The sequence below is a fragment of the Bactrocera dorsalis genome, chromosome 1 (assembly GCF_023373825.1).
Source record: "Bactrocera dorsalis isolate Fly_Bdor chromosome 1, ASM2337382v1, whole genome shotgun sequence".
Lineage (NCBI taxonomy): Eukaryota > Metazoa > Arthropoda > Insecta > Diptera > Tephritidae > Bactrocera > Bactrocera dorsalis.
This window is the reverse complement of record NC_064303.1, coordinates 36230356-36252715: the sequence shown is the minus strand read 5'-3', so window position 1 is coordinate 36252715 and position 22360 is coordinate 36230356. Positions and strand designations below refer to the sequence as shown.

Below are 22360 nucleotides of genomic sequence, written 5' to 3'. Positions count from 1 at the left end.
TTCTTTTACAACTGAAGTTGAAAATATTTCAAACGAATATTTAAATAATGAACTCAAAAAATTCTGGGAAGTAGAAGAATTGCCTCAGACTACTCAACTTTCAGAAGAAGATCAGGCATGCGAAGCCTATTACAAGTCCACAACAACAAGAAACGAACATGGTCGTTATGTTGTGCGACTACCATTCAAACCAACTTTTCCTGAAACCATAGCTCTAGGCCACTCTAGAATATCAGCAGTCCAGCAATTTCTAAGCCTGGAAAAAAGCCTGATGAAAAAAAGTGAGCTTAAATCAGCATATGATAATGTGATGGACGAGTATCTAGACCTCAATCATATGGAAGAAACTGTACCATATGAAAAAGTATCTAAAGGTAGATATTTATCTTTTTATCTGCCACATCACGGGGTAATACGTCCTGATAAACTCACAACAAAAGTACGAGTGGTTTTCAATGCCTCAAAGTGTACGAGCTCAGGCAAATCACTTAACGACGTACTATATACTGGCCCAACCTTACAACCTGATCTCATGCTGCTAATACTAAATTGGCGCATGTTTAAATACGTTTTTAATGGGGATGTAGAGAAAATGTACAGACAAATTCTAGTACATAAAGATGACCAAGATTTCCAGCGTATAGTCTTCCGCAAATCAAGTAATAGTCCAATCAGCGACTATAAACTTAAAACCGTCACCTTTGGCATCAATTGCGCACCCTATTTGGCGATCAGGACACTACATGAAGTGGCAAAAACAAATGCAACAAATTTGCCTCTAGCATCTTCTGTGTTGCAAACACAAACATACGTGGACGACATACTATCAGGTAGCCACAGTATCTCATTAGCGTGCGAATCACTATCTCAAGTGATCAAAGCACTAAATTCAGCGGGATTCCCCTTAAAGAAAATTACAGCAAATCATCCCGAAATAATAAAAAACATAAAAAAGGAAGACTTATTAGATACAAATTTCCTTAAATTTGAAACGGCCAGTACAACAAAAACCCTAGGGATTCAATGGAATGCGATAACAGATGAATTCTCATATACTATTGAGTCAATATCTGCAATGTCCGCTAGTACAAAACGCCAAATACTTTCCTCGGTGGCAAAACTTTTCGACCCCGCAGGATGGCTTTCGCCAATAATGATACAAGCAAAAATCCTCATTCAAGAATTGTGGCAAGATGGCACTGAATGGGATGAACAGGTAAAACCTGTACGTTTAACAAAATGGGTACAATTTGCTAACAATTTGCATACTATAGCAGAAATTCGAATCCCTCGATGGGTAAATTTCACCCCTAAAATTAACACAGAATTACACGGTTTCTGTGATGCCTCTGAAAAGGCTTATTGCGCAACAGTTTACGTACGCACACAGTACGATAACAAAATATCTGCACACCTCTTGGTAGCCAAAGCCAAAGTTGCACCTTTGAAGACACTCAGTCTGCCACGGCTTGAACTGAATGGTGCTCTTCTGTTAGCAAAATTAATTTCAATAGTTCAAACCCACCTGAAATTAACCGATCATAAAACATATCTTTGGTCAGACTCAGAGATAGTTTTGGCATGGTTAGAAAAACCACCCTATTGCTGGAAGACCTATGTATCTAACCGAATATCTCAAATCTTGGACTTAGTTGGCCCAGCAAAATGGCAACATGTTGCAAGTGCAGATAACCCAGCGGATCTTGGGACAAGAGGTTGCAAGCCACTGCACCTCACCAGCACTACACTCTGGTGGAATGGTCCAACATGGCTAACAGAATCACAAGAATTCTGGCCAAAGTCTCCCGCTCGTAATATAATACCGCCGGAAAGTCGGAAAATTTAAAATTTTCATATCACTCCAGAAGAGGATGATATTCTCCATCGATTTTCGTCATTTGCTAGAGCACTAAGAGTAGTCGCTTACATGCACAAATTCACCCAAAGACTTAAACAAAAAATGAAAGGGATACCAAATGATCCTTGCGTACAACTAACGCATACCGACTTGCAACATGCCAAAGTTAGTCTCATTACCTACACCCAAACTCGCTATTTCAGTCGAGAGAAAGCAAAGTTGGTCGAAAGACGACCACTCGAAAAGGGAAGCTCTCTTCTCGTTTTAAATCCATTCTTGGACGCTAAGGGATTAATAAGGGCAAATGGAAGATTAGCGAATTCCAGCCTCAGTTACAACGAACGGCATCCCATTATTATACCTGAGAAATCCCGTTTTACTCATTTATTCTTAATATACCTTCACCAGCTTACACTACATGGTGAGCATCGCTTGATGCAGCAAATGGTCCGACAAGAATTTTATATACCGCGACTAAAGCCACAACTTAAAAAGACGGTTTTTATGTGCAAACAATGTACCTTGTACAAACATAAAATGCGTACGCAGATCATGGCAGCTTTACCACCTGAACGCTGCAATTATGCTCTACCTTTTACTATTACTGGGGTTGATTTTGCTGGACCTTTCCAGATAAAGGCCTCGATGTTAAGATCTTCTTCCTTTAGAAAAGGGTATGTGGCTGTTTTTGTATGTTTTACGACAAAGGCAGTACACCTAGAGCTTTGTTCAGATCTGACAACTGCGGCTTTCCTCGCAGCATTTGCACGCTTTGTCGGACGACGCGGATTTCCCTCAAAGATTATGAGCGACAATGGGAAAAACTTTATCGGAGCTCAAAGAGCTACCGAGAAAGAATTCATAAACTTTATGAAAGAAGTATCCCCTGAAATAGTTAAAAAATATGCACCTCAAGGGATCGATTGGCAGTTTATACCTCCATGTTCTCCACACATGGGCGGACTTTGGGAATCAGCAGTCAAAAGCTTTAAGTCCCATTTAAAGAAAACGGCTGGTAATCATAAATTTAATTATGAGGAGTTTACTACACTACTCACTCGTATCGAAGCCGTATTAAATTCAAGACCTATATCACCACTCTCGCAAGATCCCTCCGATTTCACAGCTCTTACACCTGGACATTTCCTCAGAGGAGCTCCTCTTCTCGCCATACCTGAGACAGAAGGAGACTCACTCACTTTAATAAATCGATGGGAAAGAATCAAGATTCTCCATCATGAATTCAGCCACAGATGGAAGGAGGACTATCTTAAAGATCTCCATAAGAGATATCGATGGAAAACGATCCAGAAGGAACCCAGTACTGGCGAATGCGTCATCATACAGGACGAATGCCTTCCCCCTACCGAATGGCGACTAGGTCGCATTGAAAAGGTACATCGGGGACGAGATGGTCATATAAGAGTAGTAGATGTACGAACACAAACTGGCCTACTAACTCGACCATTAGTGAAATTGTGTTTTCTTCCAAATACCGAAGAACCAATCACCGAAACCAAGCGAACGCAAACACATACATAATCAAACAATAATTAATTAAACATACACCGTTTACAATCCGTACGTACAAATCAAAACCATAATGAACGCGATTAATAATAAATAACAAAATCCATATATAAATAATACATAATACCTATAAATAAAGGTATCATATAAAGACATAAATACATAGATCTATATATATAGTATACACATATATAATGAGTAGCATATTTCATACTACTAGCAAAACCATGTTTAATATACATATTCCTATTCCACTAGAAATGGACGTAGAAGAAATACGCAGTAATCCCTTGTCGGTGAGGTCCGCAACCACTGCAAATACATCCTCCGCTACACCCATCGCCGCACCAAGGCGGCAACAATCATCCATTCCACCAGCCAGGGAAGTAGGCGAGGAGCACTTCGAGGAATACGTACCGCCACGATGCAGCCTATGCCATCGACCCCATTTCCTGAAGAAGTGTGCGATCTTCAAGACGATGACGCCAGCTCAGCGCCAACAGATAGCTAGAGCCCACGGCCACTGCATGACATGCTTGGCAGACACGCACGCTACGATGGAGTGCATGTCAGACGGGTCTTGTCAGTACTGCCACCGACCGCATCATACGCTATTCCACCGTTTTCCTCGACGCTCTGATCATTCATCACAAGCCAGTCACCGGCGTGGTCAACAGCGGCACAATCAACATAGAGGTCAGGTTCAACACCGAAGAGCCCATCGCTCTAAGCCGTCCCGAGGTGCACGTTCGCCGACACCACCACATCATAACCATCGCAACCATCGAAAGGCGACGAGTTTCAGCGCTGTAGTAAGCACCCTCCAGAAACTGCAGCGGCTTCTAGGCAATTAACTCGCCTAGGGGGGCCGGGATGTTTATGCGACTTCATGGCATCTCACCCCTCACCACAACATTCATCACACCACACAACATTCAGCACACAACATAACATTCATCACATAACTCACACTCATCTACAACACAACATTCAGCACACAACATACACCATCATACACGCAACCCCACGCAACAAACCAACCACACTACACACCACACGTTATCGTTTCACCACCTAACCGATCAAAAAGGATTGGTTAGATGGGGGTGAACACAATTCGATCTATACACCCGCAGAATCAACACGCGTCCCGTCAGCGATTGAGCCTTTTTTCCTGTCGTCGAGGTAGTGGTCCTTCGAAAAAATCCGTTCGGTCGTGGGGTTGTACACCGGCAGCAGCAGCAGTGAAAATTCATATACATCAAATACAATACAATATATGTATGTACACATATACATACATCCGTAGTTCTTAAACCTTTAAATATTGTTAAAAAAAAGAAAATTTTATTGTATACTTATACAACAAATATAAAAATTAGTGAACTGAATTCAAGTGCAAAGATTGAATTTACCCGGAAACACAAGTGTTTGATATACATAACCATTGGCAAGAGTAAGTATACCCCCCAAACTAAGTGCGACGAACAATGAAGAAACTACCTTCTTGGATTTTTGGAATGAACGGCGCAGAATTCATGCAAACAATTTAAGTCCAAAGGCCCTGATGGCATCATACCGGCGTAACTGCAGCGGTCGGTCAAGGTGTCATGCAGCTGACTGACCCCTATCTACCCGAATTGTGTTAGATGAAGCACCTCATAAATCGTCTTTTTTAGTGGAATGGGATAGTGCAAATTTAATTCTTTACTCGCTGCTAGTAGTACTATAATCAACTTTCTACTTGAAGAACTCGGGGAACGGGGATACGAGGGTTTTTGCCTACGCGAACAACGTTGTTCTTGTAGTTAAAGGAAAATTTCTAAACACCATTTACCAGCTAACTGAAAGGTACTTCACCATGGTCTCCAACTGGGAAGTGGCTTATAAAATTGAAATAGTAGTTACTAGCTAGTGTAAAATCCCAAAGTTTTTCATTGGAAGAAAGCTTTTGTGGAGGCCTAATATTAAGGAGAGAGTAGGGAAGACCGAGAAGAGCATAGGGAAACCGATTCTTATATTGCTGTAGAAGAGCTATTGGTAAAATGCGAGCATTCTCATCAAAGATAGCGTTTTGGCTCTACAAAATGTACAACTACATTCTATGATGCATTCGTTCAGTGGAGAGCGCCCGAAAAATGTCCATTAGCGGCTCTCATTGGCAAATCCGGTACACAAAACAAAAGCATTTTAAATATAGCTCCCGTGGACATTGTCGGCAAATGTATTGCTACAAAGTCTGCTCTAAATCTCTTGAAAGGTTGGTATAAAGGGGTTCGAAAAAGCACACCGAAATTTTCTCCTTTTTCAATTGCTTTCATAGAGGCCACTCTGTTCTATAATTTAGGTGAGAGATGCGGAGAAATTGCTGGAGAAGAGGAGCAGTGAGATTTTTCATGTAGTTCTCCCTTAATTGTAGTGTTTTTCGATAACAGACCTCGTGCGCTCAGAAAGTTTAGGTCGACGACAAGCACCAGTGCGTCTGCGACATCCAAGACAAAAAATATCTAGATATATAAAAAATTAAGATATGTTATTTTCAAAAAATACTTATGAAAGTGAAGAGATCATTCATCAACTAATAGCAATCTTCCTTACTATCAATAATAAGTAAATAATACTAACATGATTATGTTGAGCATGGTAAGGAATAGGCAATAGATATTTAGCAAATTTAGAAATAAATAAAAACTTTTAGAATTCTTTCTGAGACAACAGGCTAAGACCGAAAGCTAAAATTTTTTTGAAAATTCTGTCTTTTAGCTTAGCTTGTTACATTTAGGTTGAACTGTCTTTAAGAAAGTTCACACACTCGCTCGTAGACTAGGAAGGAAAACATCTCCTGATGTAGAATTCTGACTGATATGTTTTAGCCCCGCTGATTATATTGAGTTAACGATTTAATGTGAAAATAGAGGGTTATAGGTGCTCGTACCTTTTATTTAGGCTTACAGACTTATAGTTGGAAATGAGGATAATTCGAGTTAAAGTAATTCCTACGGAGACTCATGAGATTTAGGATTATTATTAATGTTCTGTCAAAGAGTTATTACCCCTTATCTGCCGTATCTTCGAAAAAAATTGCAGCAATATACACTTGATGCCAAGTATGAAAGCCAATGTCACTTCCTCTGTTGCTGTCGTTGTGGCGACTACTCCAAGCTTGGTCGATGATATTGACATTTAAGGTTTGAAAAACGAACTGAAAGTAGAGCTTACTTTTTCATTCATATGTATGTACATGTGTACACCAAGCAGCAGTCGGTAAGCAAAAAGGTTTGAACGGTTTGGGACTTGATGGAACTTTGTGGGATATCTCTTGTTGCTATAAAATGGTAGATATGGGTATGTATAATAAAGTCAGATGAATTGTGAAACAGCACATACATACTTACTTACATTTGTATATACATATGTAATTTTGTTAAAAATGGAATGTTTCAGCTACAGGTGATGTACACACAAGTTCGGAATGCTATCAACTTTAAACAGTTTCTCCAACGAAAAATAGTAAAACAATAGTTGCACAAACTAACTTGCTGAGTCGATGAAAGGATTGTTTTAGTGAACTGTTTGGTTGGTTGTCGCTTACATCCTTCAGGATAATAAGCTGGAACTAGAAACGAGCATTGATAAGACGGCTCTTACACAAATTGAAGGTGAAAGACGATTAAAGTTTAATTTCGATTTTTGTATAATTAGTTGGTACTTTAAACTGACATCTGCCTCTAAAATATTTCCATTAGCCTTAAATTAAGACTTTCGGATCTTACTTAAAACAAAACATTTTAGTCGAAATGTTAACAATCGGCCAGCTCAAGTTATACCTTGCAATATTGAGGTATGCACGAAGCAGTCGAAAGCAATTGTATATCCAAATTGATGACATATATTCGGTTTCCAAAGTTACCAAATATTTCCTGATCATATTCTCATAATTGTCGGATTGTAGTAAATTTATTTAAACAGCATCTAAATGTAAAACTTGGATTATGAGCCAGCAGGCATTAGTTGTAAAGGGTGATTTTTTAAGAGCTTGATAACTTTTTTTAAAAAAAAAAACGCATAAAATTTTTGAAACGTTAGATTGGTTCATGACATTTACTTTTTGAAGATAATTTCATTTAAATGTTGACCGCGGCTGCGTCTTAGGTGGTCCATTCGGAAAGTCCAATTTTGGGCAACTTTTTCGAGCATTTCGGCCGGAATAGCCCGAATTTCTTCGGAAATGTTGTCTTCCAAAGCTGGAATAGTTGCTGGCTTATTTCTGTAGACTTTAGACTTGACGTAGCCCCACAAAAAATAGTCTAAAGGCGTTAAATCGCATGATCTTGGTGGCCAACTTACGGGTCCATTTCTTGAGATGAATTGTTGTCCGAAGTTTTCCCTCAAAATGGCCATAGAATCGCGAGCTGTGTGGCATGTAGCGCCATCTTGTTGAAACCACATGTCAACCAAGTTCAGTTCTTCCATTTTTGGCAACAAAAAGTTTGTTAGCATCGAACGATAGCGATCGCCATTCACCGTAACGTTGCGTCCAACAGCATCTTTGAAAAAATACGGTCCAATGATTCCACCAGCGTACAAACCACACCAAACAGTGCATTTTTCGGGATGCATGGGCAGTTCTTGAACGGCTTCTGGTTGCTCTTCACCCCAAATGCGGCAATTTTGCTTATTTACGTAGCCATTCAACCAGAAATGAGCCTCATCGCTGAACAAAATTTGTCCGAAAAAAAAAAAAAACCGAACACTGATTTTGGTAATAAAATTCAATGATTTGCAAGCGTTGCTCGTTAGTAAGTCTATTCATGATGAAATGTCAAAGCATACTGAGCATCTTTCTCTTTGACACCATGTCTGAAATCCCACGTGATCTGTCAAATACTAATGCATGAAAATCCTAACCTCAAAAAAATCACCCGTTATTTAGTTATTTGACACCATCAAAATATATACAAAAGAACGCCGTTGTGGCCTTAAACAAATTATTTTGGTAATATTTAAGTTTAAATAATTGGTAACTGGATATAGATTTAGCACTTTTTACTTAAGAAAGGTTTGCGTTTTGCGTTTTTGAGATATTGATCTGAAACTTCTTCCTTTCTCGACAAGAACTTACTCATTTTACGAAACTGTAGATATCCGATTTCGAGCTGCAGAACTCAACAGAGAAGGTACCATCTTCTATAAGAGTGTACAACTGCTGGCGTACGCCGATGATATTGATATCATCGGCCTCAACACCCGCGCCGTTAGTTCTGCTTTCTCCAGACTGGACAAGGAAGCAAAGCAAATGGGTCTAGCAGTGAACGAGGGCAAGACGAAATATCTCCTGTCATCAAACAAACAGTCGTCGCACTCGCGACTTGGCACTCACGTCACTGTTGACAGTCATAACTTTGAAGTTGTAGATAATTTCGTCTATTTAGGAACCAGCATTAACACCACCAACAATGTCAGCCTAGAAATCCAACGCAGTGATAACTCTTGCCAACAGGTGCTACTTCGGAATAAATAGGCAATTGAGAAGCAAAGTCCTCCCTCGAAAAACAAAAACCAAACTCTATAAGTTACTCATAATTCCCGTCCTGCTATATGGTGCAGAGGCTTGGACGATGTCAACAACGGATGAGTCGACGTTGCGAGTTTTCGAGAGAAAAGTTCTGCGAAAGATTTATGGTCCTTTGCGCGTTGGACCGGCGAATATCGCATTCGATAGAACGATGAGCTATACGAGATATACGACGACATTGACATAGTTCAGCGAATTAAAAGACAGCGGCTACGCTGGCTAGGTCATGTTGTCCGGATGGATGAAAACACTCCAGCTCTGAAAGTATTCGACGCAGTACCCGCCGCGAGAAGCAGAGGAAGAAGAAGACCTCCACTCCGTTGGAAGGACCAAGTGGAGAAGGACCTGGCTTCGCTTGGAATATCCAATTGGCGCCACGTTGCGAAAATAAGAAACGACTGGCGTGCGGTTGTTAACTCGGCTATAATCGCATAAGCGGTGTCTACGCCAATTAAGAAGAAGAAGAAGTTATCCGATCACTGTAACATATAGCTGCCATACAAACTGAATAATCGAAATTAAGTGATTGTGTGGTAAACTTTTGTATTTGATATTCACGGTATCGACATGGATTATTACTATCTAAAATAGCGGTGGAAATGGTTTACTTTATCATAAAGCTTTCGTAAAAAATGGCGAGTCAAAATTAAGTTCTTTAAAAAACTTTTCTTAATAGGTACTAAGACCAAAGTTAACGATTTTTCTTGTTAATATTGCATACACTCAGCATCAAATGAAACCTCAGAGCATTCATTTACTTCCTACATTTTCGCTTAAGAATAAAGTCATAAAGTATATCATGAAGATGCACCGTTATGTAAATAAAAAGTTGGAGTAAATATTGAAGTTATTATTTATACAGAAAAAATATTTATGGAGAGTGGTGAGCCTATGATTGCGCGTCAATGAGACTAGTATTGGTTAATTCCTTTCTTATGATGATTTTTTTTTTGTTACGTTCCTAGTAAAAAATACTGAAACTGAAGAAATTCGGAATTTAATTGTAGATGATTTAAAGAAACGTATCGAAAAATATATGAAAACTATGTCATTTCAATTGAAGTGGAAAGAAAGATTTTAGAAAACTTTAAGAAAAGGACTCAATACGGATCCAAAGCCCAAAGTTTCTACACACGCTGAGCGGCTTATGAGAAAAAAAGTTACTGCAAACCGAGAAATTTGATTGATGGAGATGATCGGAACTATTGGTATGGATGTTTCCATTAACATTCTTACCGAAAATTCGACAATAAGTTCAGAAAGAAAGAACTTTGGAGTCGTTTATCTTTCAACACGAACACTTTTTTTTGAAGAAAGCTTAGCCCAGTCAACGGTTTTAAATCCAATTAAGCATTTTTGGTAAGTTTTCGACTCGAAAATACCAAAAAAGGTCATACAGACTTGCATTCACTTTTCTTAGCGATGAAGTGTCCATACGGTATTATTCCAATGAAAATAGTATATCTGAAAAATTGTTTCGAAGCATGCCAAAACGTCTTCGAGCAGTAACTCAGTACAAATGTAAGAGCACTAATTAATAAATTTACTTTTAAACGAAACGCTTTGTTATACTCTCGCAACAAAGTTGCTAAAGAGAGCATTATAGTTTTGTTCACATAACGGTTGTTTGTAAGTCCTAAAACTAAAAGAGTCAGATATAGGGTTATATATACCAAAGTGATCAGGGTGACGAGTAGAGGTGAAATCCGGATGTCTGTCTGTCCGTCCGTCCGTCTGTCCGTCCGTCTGTGCAAGCTGTAACTTGAGTAAAAATTGAGATATCATGATGAAACTTGGTACACGTATTTCTTGGCTCCGTAAGAAGGTCAAGTTCGAAGATGGGCAAAATCGGCCCACTGCCACGCCCACAAAATGGCGGAAACCGAAAACTATAAAGTGTCATAACTAAGCCATAAATAAAGATATTAAAGTGAATTGGCACAAAGGATCGCATTCGGGAGGGGCATATTTGGACGTAATTTTTTTGGAAAAGTGGGCGTGGCCCCGCCCCCTACTAAGTTTTTTGTACATATCTCGGAAACTACTATAGCTATGTCAACCAAAGAGTCTTTTCCTTCAGGCATTTCCATATACAGTTCAAAAATGGAAGAAATCGGATAATAACCACGCCCACCTCCCATACAAAGGTTATGTTGAAAATCACTAAAAGGGCATTGACCGACTATCAAAAAACGTCAGAAACACTAAATTTTACGGAAGAAATGGCAGAAGGAAGCTGCACCCAGGCTTTTTTTTTAATTTAAAAAGGGCGTGGCGTCGCCCACTTATGGACCAAAAACCATAACTCAGGAACTACTCGACCGATTTCAATGAAATTCGGTATATAATATTTTTTTAGCACCCTGATGACATATACTAAATATGGGCGAAATCGATTCTCAACCACGCCTTCTTCCAATATAACGCTATTTTGAATTCCATCTGATGCCTTCTCTGTATAATATATACATTAGAAACCAATGATCATAGCGGAATAAAACTTTACTCCTAATTTTTCACCGAAAATATCGGTAAGTCTCTCAGAATTTAATTCTAATTAATCTTACAGCAAAATAAAAAAATATGTAAATAACGGATAACGAAATCTCGATTATCACTTTATCGTGCGAGAGTATAAAATGTTCTTTGACACCCGAACTTAGCCCTTCCTTACTTGTTTTTTTTCTAAGTTTATGCTTTCATATAAGCAACCTTGTTTAAGGATCTTTATTTTGAACGTGAAGTGAAAAAAAAAATATTTCTTTCTATTCCTGGAAAAATAATTATCAATTTATAAATTTTTATTTAAATAGCTATGTAAATATAATATTATTGTACGAATTACTAATTATTTATTTTAATAAATCTGCATTGAAATAACGTCTGTGAAGTTTAGGCTTTAATTTGATGCCTATTGTTAATAACCACATCTAGTCACAAGTGTTAGTTAACCGTGCGATTCTGTAACGTGAGACAGTCTCAAGTCTCTAAATTTGAGATTTTAAGTTAGAGATAATTTTTGAGACTTGAGATGATATTGCTATTCTGTAAGTAACAGTCACAAAATTTATTACATTTCATTATTCAGAGATGTTTTTACACTTCAATGATAATAAATATAATATGTCGATAACAAATATTAAATTTTCTGTAACATAGTCAAAAAAACATAATTATCAATAAAAATTAAAATATATGTTGACTTTGTTTCATAATATTTACGAAATTTATGTAAAATTGATTTAGTTTTAACCTTTTCGTGTTTGAGTTGCTTACAAAATATAAAGAAACGACAATCGATTAATATCTTTGATGATCTCTATTCAGTATATTCAAAACGGCAGACAAGAGCTCTTTTTAGTTTTGTGACCTGCTAACTACCAGGTCTTAATATTTTGAGACTAACGCAAGAGACTGTTTAGTGAATAGTAACTAGTCACAAATTGAGATTTTGCCTTAAAATGACTCAAATAGAGACTATAGACTGGTTACAGAATCATGCTATAAGAATAAATCCAAATAGCTCACATTGCAGAAATTCTTTAAAACACCCACCCATTCACTCCCAAATGTTAGAACTAAATATGTATAAGCTCACATGAAAACTATGTCAATGTGTATCAGAGAGCTGCATTGGGTGTGTTCGAACCTGTTCGATCACCCTCATTAAAAATCGAGCACGAGCGAGCGCCACACTCGGCAGCAATGGGTTTGATCAAGTGGCACACCCGGCAGCTGCTTTCTGTGTGTTCGAGTCTGTATGATCATACTCTCTTCAAAACGATCACAAGCGAGTGTCCACACTCGACACCCGCAGCTAACCCGAAATGTGTTCAACTATTGCCACGGATACTCGGACAGAACACGAGTGTAGAAGAAGTTTATCACATTTTTCTGAGCAAAAATATGAGAAATTATTAATGTTGTATACACTTTAACAGGCAATATTATTGAAATACAGCATTTAAACTATATGTATGCATGTATCAAAGGAATGACGCATTTTAAAATTAAAAATATATTTGCATAACCATAACATAATACCCAGTTAAGAATAAGAGAAGAATAATGATAGTTGCTTTTTTACATGCATACGTGTGTTTCCAAGCAGTGTGACTAGACTGCATTTTGTGTTTGGGAAAAACCAATTAATAAAGAGAGTGGCTAGTGTAGATATACATTCATACTTACTTAAATAATCATTGCGCTTGCTATGACCCTTTACGTATATTAACAGGTCAGTTAAGTGAAGAAAGTAGGCAAAAACCATTTGCGCCACTTCAAATTCTGCAAATTTCTGGGAATTGTGGCGAAACTGCAACTGCACACTCATTTGGGTTTGCCTAAACAGCTAATTTTGAGTGCAGCTGCAGTTTCATCATAATAGTTTTTTTAGTTTTTTACTATATGATCGCACATAATATTCAAGCTGTATGTAGGCATACCTACTTCCTGCACTTAACCTACCTGCTAATATGTAGAAAGTATCATAGCGAGCGCAAGGAGTATGTATGTAAATATAAAAAGCTGCCTAAGCTTGCTAAAAGTGTCATACGAAACTAAAATAATTTTAAGATGAATGTCCGTATAAAATGCGTTTGAGTTCTGAAGTGTATAACGCAAAGTTTCACACTCTTTGTTTGTTTGCGCGATCGTGATCCTGAATTACAGCAGAACATAATACTGGGTAAATGAATGAAAATATCCAACCTAGAGTAGGATGCCCATACGTCCCACTTTTGGGGGCACTGACCACGTTTTCAATAACATGTCCCGCCAAACCTCTTGGCGACAAATATGCTTATATAATTATAAAAACTTCTGTTTTCATTCTTTAATATACTTTTATTAAATCAGACTTCGCATAAACAAATGATATTTCACTAGATATAAAATCATTAAAAAAAAAACGCATTCCATGCTTTTTATCACTCTTGAAATTAAATACAAATAATGAAAAATATGTTTATGAAACTATCATTGCACGCATACTTTATAACTCCCAACCATTAAGCATTATAGTTTTTATAATATGTATTTAAGAACAGCAAACTGTCAACAGAGCCTGGCGCTATTATGTTACGTTTTTCAGTAATTAAGTTGCCAGCTAAAGAAAAAGATCTCTCCACCGCTGCACTGCTGGCTGGGATTGCATGAATCTGCAATGCAAACTTTGATAAATGGGGGTATTTACCCTGATTACTTTGCCACCACTCCATCAGATTAAAATTTTCAGTCATCTCTACCTCTTCTCTGCTATATCTCTAACTTCATCTTCAGGCTTTTCTGTGGCTTGTGGGGCTGTTCGTTTAACCAAATAAGTGAAAAAGAATGTATCGCCTCCAGTTTTTGAACATAAAGAAGAAGAATGGCTTTGATCTATTTGGTTACTTTAATGAAAGAAAAATGCGTTGTCAAAGTAGGTGAGAGGGCGGTTGGGCTTAAGGAATCGTTTCCCGCAGATGTTGCTGAAGTTGGTGCTGATATTGCATTATTTTGAGTTTGAGAGATGCAAAAATTTTTTGTATCATCCAAATCATTTGGCTACATATTTATAGCAGGTGGGTATAAAAAAGTTGCAACCTTATGCCATATATTTAAATTGACAACCCATATTTCCTCAATTGTTTTTCTTATGTTCTCTTTTAAGACTGAAATTGCAGCTATATCAACATTATTAAATTCACAAATGTTTTTTATTTTTAAAATGGACGGAAGAACGTAGCATAGCGATGGAGAACTGCAAAGTTGTAATTTATTGAATACAGTTTCAAAATCTTTGCACATTTAAACCAAAACTTTAAGAATGGATACATTTACGTGTAACAATCGTTGGCTTTGCTCATTATCAGTCAATATATTGTTAATTTCAAACCAATTGTCAATTATGGATTTAATCATTCTATAATTAGAATTCCACCGAGTAGGGCATTTGGATTTCAATGAAGTAGGTAGAAGATGCTGTCAATTTGCTTTCTTAAAATATTTAATAATTTTTTTACAAGAAGCTAACACATCTGTAAGCTCTTCTGTCTCCTCGAATGATTTGTCCAATACATTGGAAAATAGATGGCTACTGCAGTTAAGACGTATATTTTGTTTTAAAGCTTTCACCATGTTACTTCCTCTGTCAGTAATGAATTTAATTTGGCTCATATTTTGAACACCATATTCTTTAAACATACTGCTAAGTTTATTAAGAACATTGTCACCCGACGAACTTTCATAATTCATAGATTTCATTCCCAAAACCAAGTCGAAGAATTTCAAGTCTTTTTGGTAGTGGAAGGTAACTCCTAAAAAGTTCCGCTCCACATAGTTGTCCGTCCACATGTCGATTGTGGCTGAAGCTCCACCGCTGCTCACAATATTATTTATTTCTTCTTTAAGTTCTTTTTTTTTTCATTTGCACATTTTTGAACATTGCGGGAAATTGTTGTTGCGCTCGGTAACAAATCCTCCACATCGACGTGTTCGCCATACGATGCACCTATCTTTATGAAGAATTTCACAAGTTTAATAAAGCCTGAGCCTTGCACAACTGAAAATGGTCGGCAGTCTTCAACAACCCAGGATGTAAATTTTTTTACAGCTTCATTCTTGTCTTCCAACGTGACGGTTCTTAATTCTTGCGATGTTTTAATATTTCTGCAGCATGGGTGACGAATTAGGTTAGACGTCTGACCATTGTAATATTTCAATATTTTAAGCAAGTGCGGCAGTAAACAAAACCTTCCAGTACAGTTCCGTCCGGTTTCAAAATTTCTGATAAAATATTCTATACGAAACTTCGGCCTTTGCACTGACCAGACAAGCTGTAACTGCCATTTGCAATTTTGCAACCAATAGAATCTTCTTTTTCGGCCATTATTTTCAATAAATATCATGTAATACGTATCATATAAAATTCTTAACACTCACAAAACAAATTAATCAACTGTACTGAGGATTACACATAAACAAAAAATGCTTTGCACACTCGAGCCTAAACTCGGACACTCGAACATATTGATCCGCAAAACACCCTTACCCAAACAAACACGTATGAACGATACTCGAGTGTTGTGATCAACACGTTCGTCTGCGCACAGTCGCTAACAGGGATAAAGGGTTGTTAAACTAATTCCAGTGTGAGAGCGCCTCAAAATAAGCGTTTTTTATAACATTTTCCATTATGGCCAGATCGAACAAAATAAGAATTTTTGGGCATTTTAAATTGAAACACCCAACAATTAGTACGAATAAAAATTACTATGTAGTGGTTATTTATTATATGGAGAAACTATTTAAATTTTTTTAAAGTATATTCGAAGAACTGAATTTTGACCTTTCAATACCCAATAAAAAGACTTAAACTTGTTAGCTGTCATTCATTAAAATATTTACTTAATTTTCATTGTTTTAAATTTTTTATAAGTGGTCTTGAACGATGCAACAAATCCCTCCGTTTATATATTTTTTGGTAAGATTTCAATCTGGCCATCGCTCGCTTCCAATTGCTAAAACGTCAAAAAAAACTTTGACAGTTGCTCGAGTTTAGGTGGTTTTGACGTTTAGCAATTGCTCTCTCACTTCCAGTGAGACAGGAGTTAAACATCTCTTTATCTCTGGTCGCTAACGAGCAATCCTTCTGCTCGTTCCAAGAAAGCGATACAAGCCGGTTTTGGGTAAGTGTTCGAGTGTGCACGGAAATTGTGTGTCCGTTGCAGATCTCTGATGTGTATCTGCTGGTTTCCAGTTATACTGTACGTTTAACGCTCCCCCCCTTCAAGTAATTTAAGTCAATTTGATTAAAAATTGAAATATCCACACTACTACACGAGACTATATGTTTTCGATTTAATTAAATTTCATTTCATTTGTGTAAAAAGTTTTGAGTGAAAAATTTACTGCGAACATTATTGTTGTCATTTGTCTGAACCAAGCCATATGTAATTGTGGGACCATTTATTTAATACATGGAAATTTTAGAATTTAGATTCAAATTTTTGATATATTCACTATGGTTAACGTTTCAATGAAATATTTGTAATTGACTATTACGAGTAAAAACGAATAAAATTGAAATAAAATTTCTGAAATTAATTATTTTTGATTACTACTTTATTAGTTTCGTGGAAATATTTTTAGAATTGTATAGCACCCACAATAAATATTAAATTAATTAATTAAATTGAATTATGAAATAAATGAAATCTCAATAAATAAAATTTTGAATATTTCCATACAAGTATAATACATTAATTTGATAGCTCGGTTTGGTTGCAGCTATATGCTATAGTAATTCAATCTGACCAACTTTTTTGTAGATTGAAAAGAAATGAAGTGATAATTTTCAAAATCGGTGATTTAGCGAAATTTTTAGGGATCACTTGATGTCGCTTAACGTTAACTAATGTGGTTTGTCGGTACATTTTTAGAGCTAAACATAATTTTATACTATGACAGAAAATACCATTAACCATAATTATAGTATATTAAATTTTAAGTCTTAGTACATTATAAGTATGGATTTCGTTCAAACATGCTTCTTCTGCGTCGATGCAGCACTGCCAGTGCGATTTCCAAGCATTGAGAGCCGAGGTGCATGCTGCTTGGAGCCCCTGTGTCGTCTCAAAATGAATGCCTTTCATCGGCCTTATCAGACAAGGAAACAAAAAAAAGCCAGGGTGCCAGATCTGGGCTGAAGGACGGCTACGGAATCGTTAGGATGCCAGCCTTGGTGAGGTAGGTTGTCGTAGTGCAATTTCCAATCGGCTGCGATGTCATGTCGGACCAGAATGACCCTTCGTTTGAGTCTCTAGAGGACTTCTACGTAAAACTTGGCGTTGACGGTTTGTCCAGGAGGAGCAAATTCATGGTGGACGATGCCAATGATGTAAAAAAAAACAAGAAATATCGTTTTCAATTTGAATTTGCTCATTCATGAGTTTTTCCAAGTGATTTTTGACGTCCTAATTTAAGATGAGATTTGCCGCATTCAAAAAATTTTGCAGAGACAGGAATAAGTAATTGTTCGAAGATGAAAATTTAATTTAAGGTGAGAAAGCATTTGACGGGTCATCAAATTTGTAAGAGGTTTTGCATTATTCTGCTGAAACACTTCATCCTTTATATTGATGAAAGCCCATTTTGTACAGCTGATCACAATTTCGTTCTGTAGAGATTTGAGATACCCACATATTTGATTTTTCAGCAATTTCTCGAGTTGTTATTCGACAATTTGCATTGACTAACGACTTAAAGGAGGTCTTCCAGGATATGGTACACACAATTCTCGCTTTGCTTGAACTATATTTGTACCTTTTGAAAGTAAAGTGTGATCCAAATAGAAGTATCTTTTTCAACATGGAATAAGTAGGGATATTGTACGTCGAGAACTGAAGCTGCTCGACCTTCCCTTGTCCTATCGGTTATTGCAAAGTTTCAAGAAGATGCGAAGTTTTCGATGTCAGCGATGAGGTCCATTTCTGGCTGAATGAATATGTTAACGGAGTGGTGTGTGGTTGTGGGCCGCCGGCATCTTCGATTCATATTTCTTCAAAAATGATGCCGGTGATAACGTAACTGTTAATGTTGACCGTTATCGCGACCGACTGTTTGATGCCTGAAATTGAAGCTCATGATCTCGGTGACACTCTATGCGAAAAATTTGGACCATGTGTGTAGCGGCGGCGAACATTTGAAAGAGATAATCTTTAAAAAATAAATGTCAAACACTTTTTTTTCAAACTATAACCAACACTTCCCATTAAATTTGAAGTTTTGCTTTTTTTCTTTGAAAAGTACTGAACATGGAAATGAATCACCCAATAAAATAGTAAAGTATGCCGAAATGTTTTCGAAATTTCATTTTCAATAGAGCACTAACTAATGACTATTAAACAAAACTCAACAAAATGTTTTTATCTTTTACAAACAAGCTGTTCAAATATATAACGGTAAAACAGTTAAGTGTGAAGTTGACTGCGAAAAAAATCAAATAGATCAGCTGTTGTCAACAAACGAAATTACTTAGTGAACGACCCAATATATGCTTGCTTGGTGCTGAACGTTGCATGTCAAATCTGGAAAAGCAAAAAGGTAATTTACTAGTCTATACTTTTTAGATTTTAAAAGGCAGTATGCTTTTTTTGCTTGTCAAAACTAGTTATTCCAGCAATCAAAATTTTTCTTACCTTTTACGACCTTCAACAGAAACTTATATATGTCCAAAAATTTTATTATGTAATCCTTTCTTCTAGTTACGATTCAGTACAAAAATAAATACATATGTTACATATTAACAGTACAGTCAAACATATATGCACATATCTCCAATTAAAATAAACTCCCGGAGCTATTATTTTTATGGTTTTATTATAAACATGTCAGTATTTTAAGGGGTTGCATGGTTTTGCTCGGGTAAAATAAACCCTTTTTTCAACACATAAAAAATAAAATATTTCATTGAATTTTTTATTGTTACAAACACACAGTATTAAGAAAGAAATTCTGAAATTTTTGGAAAAAAAATGTTTTGATATCGGCCATTGCGATGCCAGGATAACTCCTTACAGAATCATCGAAAAAGAAAATATACGTGTTTTAGTTAAAACTTTAACTTAGCAAAAAATGTAAATGGGTATCTTACCGACCACTTTGTGCTAAAATTCCATACATCGCGACCAGACTGCATGATTTCGACTAAATTTCCTCTTATGTGCCCATGTCACAGTGTGAAAATGGACCAAACCGGATGGCGTGGTTGTTATTATATTTCCATGTAGCCCATTTTAAACTCCACTTGGTTCCTTTACTTTATACTACACAACTCAAGAACTAATTAATAAAACTTTTTAAAACTTTGCATGAATAACGCCTTTAGTGTATGCCACCTTCTGACCAAAAATTTTCCAAGTCAAACAAAAACTGGTCAAGCCCCTAGGTACCGTATATGTGAAACCTAATGTCTATACTTGATTTTTAACTAAAAATATCAGTCAATGCGTGAAATATACAGTTGTAATTCAGACAGAAACTTTTCCTAACAATCTAATTCTTTATAGACAGAATTTTAATCGGGTCAGTACTTCCATGTACCTAATACTGATATAAAGGTTTTCGAACTGACAGTTGACTTTATGCTGAATAGATCGTCCACTATTTGATTTATCTCAACAAAAAGAACACATAACAGTATATCTTTGTACCTGAAAAAGACAATTGAGGGCAGTGCCACCGCCATCGTCCAATATTTGCGCATAAAGCGCTTTTAGTTTTGAACAGTGCCGTTATATGGGGATTTATTTATGAATATGTGATGGTTATTTTTTAGAAACGAAAATTAGTTGGTGAAATTTTAGTTTGAATGAAAAAACGAAAATTCCTATGTTAAATATATGGGAACCTAAAAAAATAGCGACCTCTTAGAGTTAAGCTACAGCGCCTGACTTGAGAGAGGATTTTTTGTTTGTCAATCACTAACATTTGGGGGCGTAAGAGTTGAAAAAAAAAATTAAAAAATTGTGCTCATACATATTGGGTGAAATGGTAAGCATATAAATATGTATATATTTTGAATAAAACCATGCATGCAATGGTAAAATTTGAAGATAACAGAAAGAAAAGAGATGCAGAAAATGTAATTTAAGTTGAAAAATGCTTACATAACCTCCTAACGGGCCAATACTTCCTCATCGTGTAGGCAATAATATGCGCCATAAAGGCAATTGCATATAGGAAACTGCCTGTAAAATGCAAAATACTCATTCACTTAGACTAAAGACAATCGGAGCAAGGCGGCAGACTCTCAGCTTATTACCTAACTCTACTGTTTTTGGTCTTTTGGACTGTCTGATTCTTAAAGCGTCGCTCGCAGTTATCCGCATATATTTCCCGCATGCCTGTTTTTGCTTTAAGGTATAATCAATTTTGGTTTGCAGAATTTTAACTGACATCTTCTACTAGCGGAGTTATAGCGTTGAGTGTGGAATAAAAAAAGAGAGCAGTCACCCGACAGACGTGAGTAAGTGCTGACTCCTTAAATGGCATAATTGTTTGTCATATTGCCTTAGTGGAAAATGTGGCGCTGCTATTGAAAGCAAATCGTAATCCGATTTTGCAAGAGCGTATGCTTTTATGTCCTTTTCATTGCGGTTTCAAACCCAGCGCTTAACCTCACTTTAGCTCGCCTTCAAACGAATGTTTTCTGGCTGACCAGAGGATACTTAGTCTAAGACCGGAAGTCGTGAGCTACTTGAGCCATATGTACAAAAAACATTTCTGGTCACTGCCAAGTAAATGGCTCTCAGAACTCTTCTCTTTTTCGTAAAGTTCTACAAATGTAAAAGTTTGTTTGGAATTAAATATTTTCCATATTGATCTATTCTTTGCATCTTTCCGGTAAGATATTAATTCCAAGCTCATAAAAATGTCTGAACATTGTACGTAAAAAGTGCCTAAGTGGTTTTTGACGTACTTATTTGAGGTGAAGTTTCTCCTATCTCAACAATTTTCGAAAGTGCCAAGTAAGTAACTCAAGTAAGGGGATTGTGTTGCCCAATATCATAAATAGGCTAAGAATGTCACGCTGATTATTTATAAAAGTATATCCTTTTTATACGTAACGTACGATTCTTTTTGGGTGTTACAAACCTCGTGACTAGCCTAATATACTTTGTCCAGGGTATATTGCCTAATAAAAATTGCTGATGTTGAAGCATATACAATTTTTTTTTTTGCTATTGACTTTATTATGCGCCTAATGTTTGAATATCGCCTAAATTAAAGAATTTCATTTGAATTTTAATGAGTAAAAATATTTTTTATTAAAATAATATTAAAAATTATATTATAATATTAAAAATTAACAAAATGGCGTCATTTTGAAAAAAAAAATATTTTTTAGGAAAAAAATGGTCGTTTTTTTAATGCCAAATTAACAATTTTTAACCAATCAAAAAGGTGGTAGGTCATTGTATAGTAAATGTATTCAAAAATACTCAGTTTTAATTTGAAGTCGATCGGTCAATTTCTCGTTGAGTTATGATGTCAGCAATTTTGAAAAATGTCGTTTCGAGAAAAACGCGTTTAAAGTTTCACTTATATATATATATGCACCTCCGAGTGGTCGCTCTTTAGAACGCTGCCATCCAAAAACTATTCAAGTTACGATCTTCTCGATTTCACAGGATATTTATGGAAATATATTCTATCGAAAAAGTAAATAAAAAAGTGTTTTTTTGAAAGTGTCACACTGGTATAGCCCCTTATGATCTTCCAGTAGTTTAGTTTGTTATGCCAAGTTTGTTTAAAAAAAGGGTGTTCCCTTTCGAAAATCACAATTTCAAATATTGGCCGCGTCTACGTCTCAGATGGTTCATCCCATGAGTCCAATTTTCGATGAATCTTCTTGG

At 36.5% G+C, this 22360-nt stretch overlaps 1 protein-coding gene across 1 annotated transcript in view; it reads left to right on the top strand.

The window, feature by feature from the left end:
* The first annotated feature begins 3648 nt into the window (after nt 1-3648).
* LOC125777470 (uncharacterized) overlaps nt 3649-22360 on the top strand; it is a 41949-nt gene continuing 23237 nt past the window's right edge. Inside the window, exon 1 of the mRNA XM_049452503.1 lies at nt 3649-3801. Within this exon, the coding sequence (XP_049308460.1) occupies nt 3649-3801 (153 nt within the window). The remainder of the gene's footprint in view (nt 3802-22360) is intronic.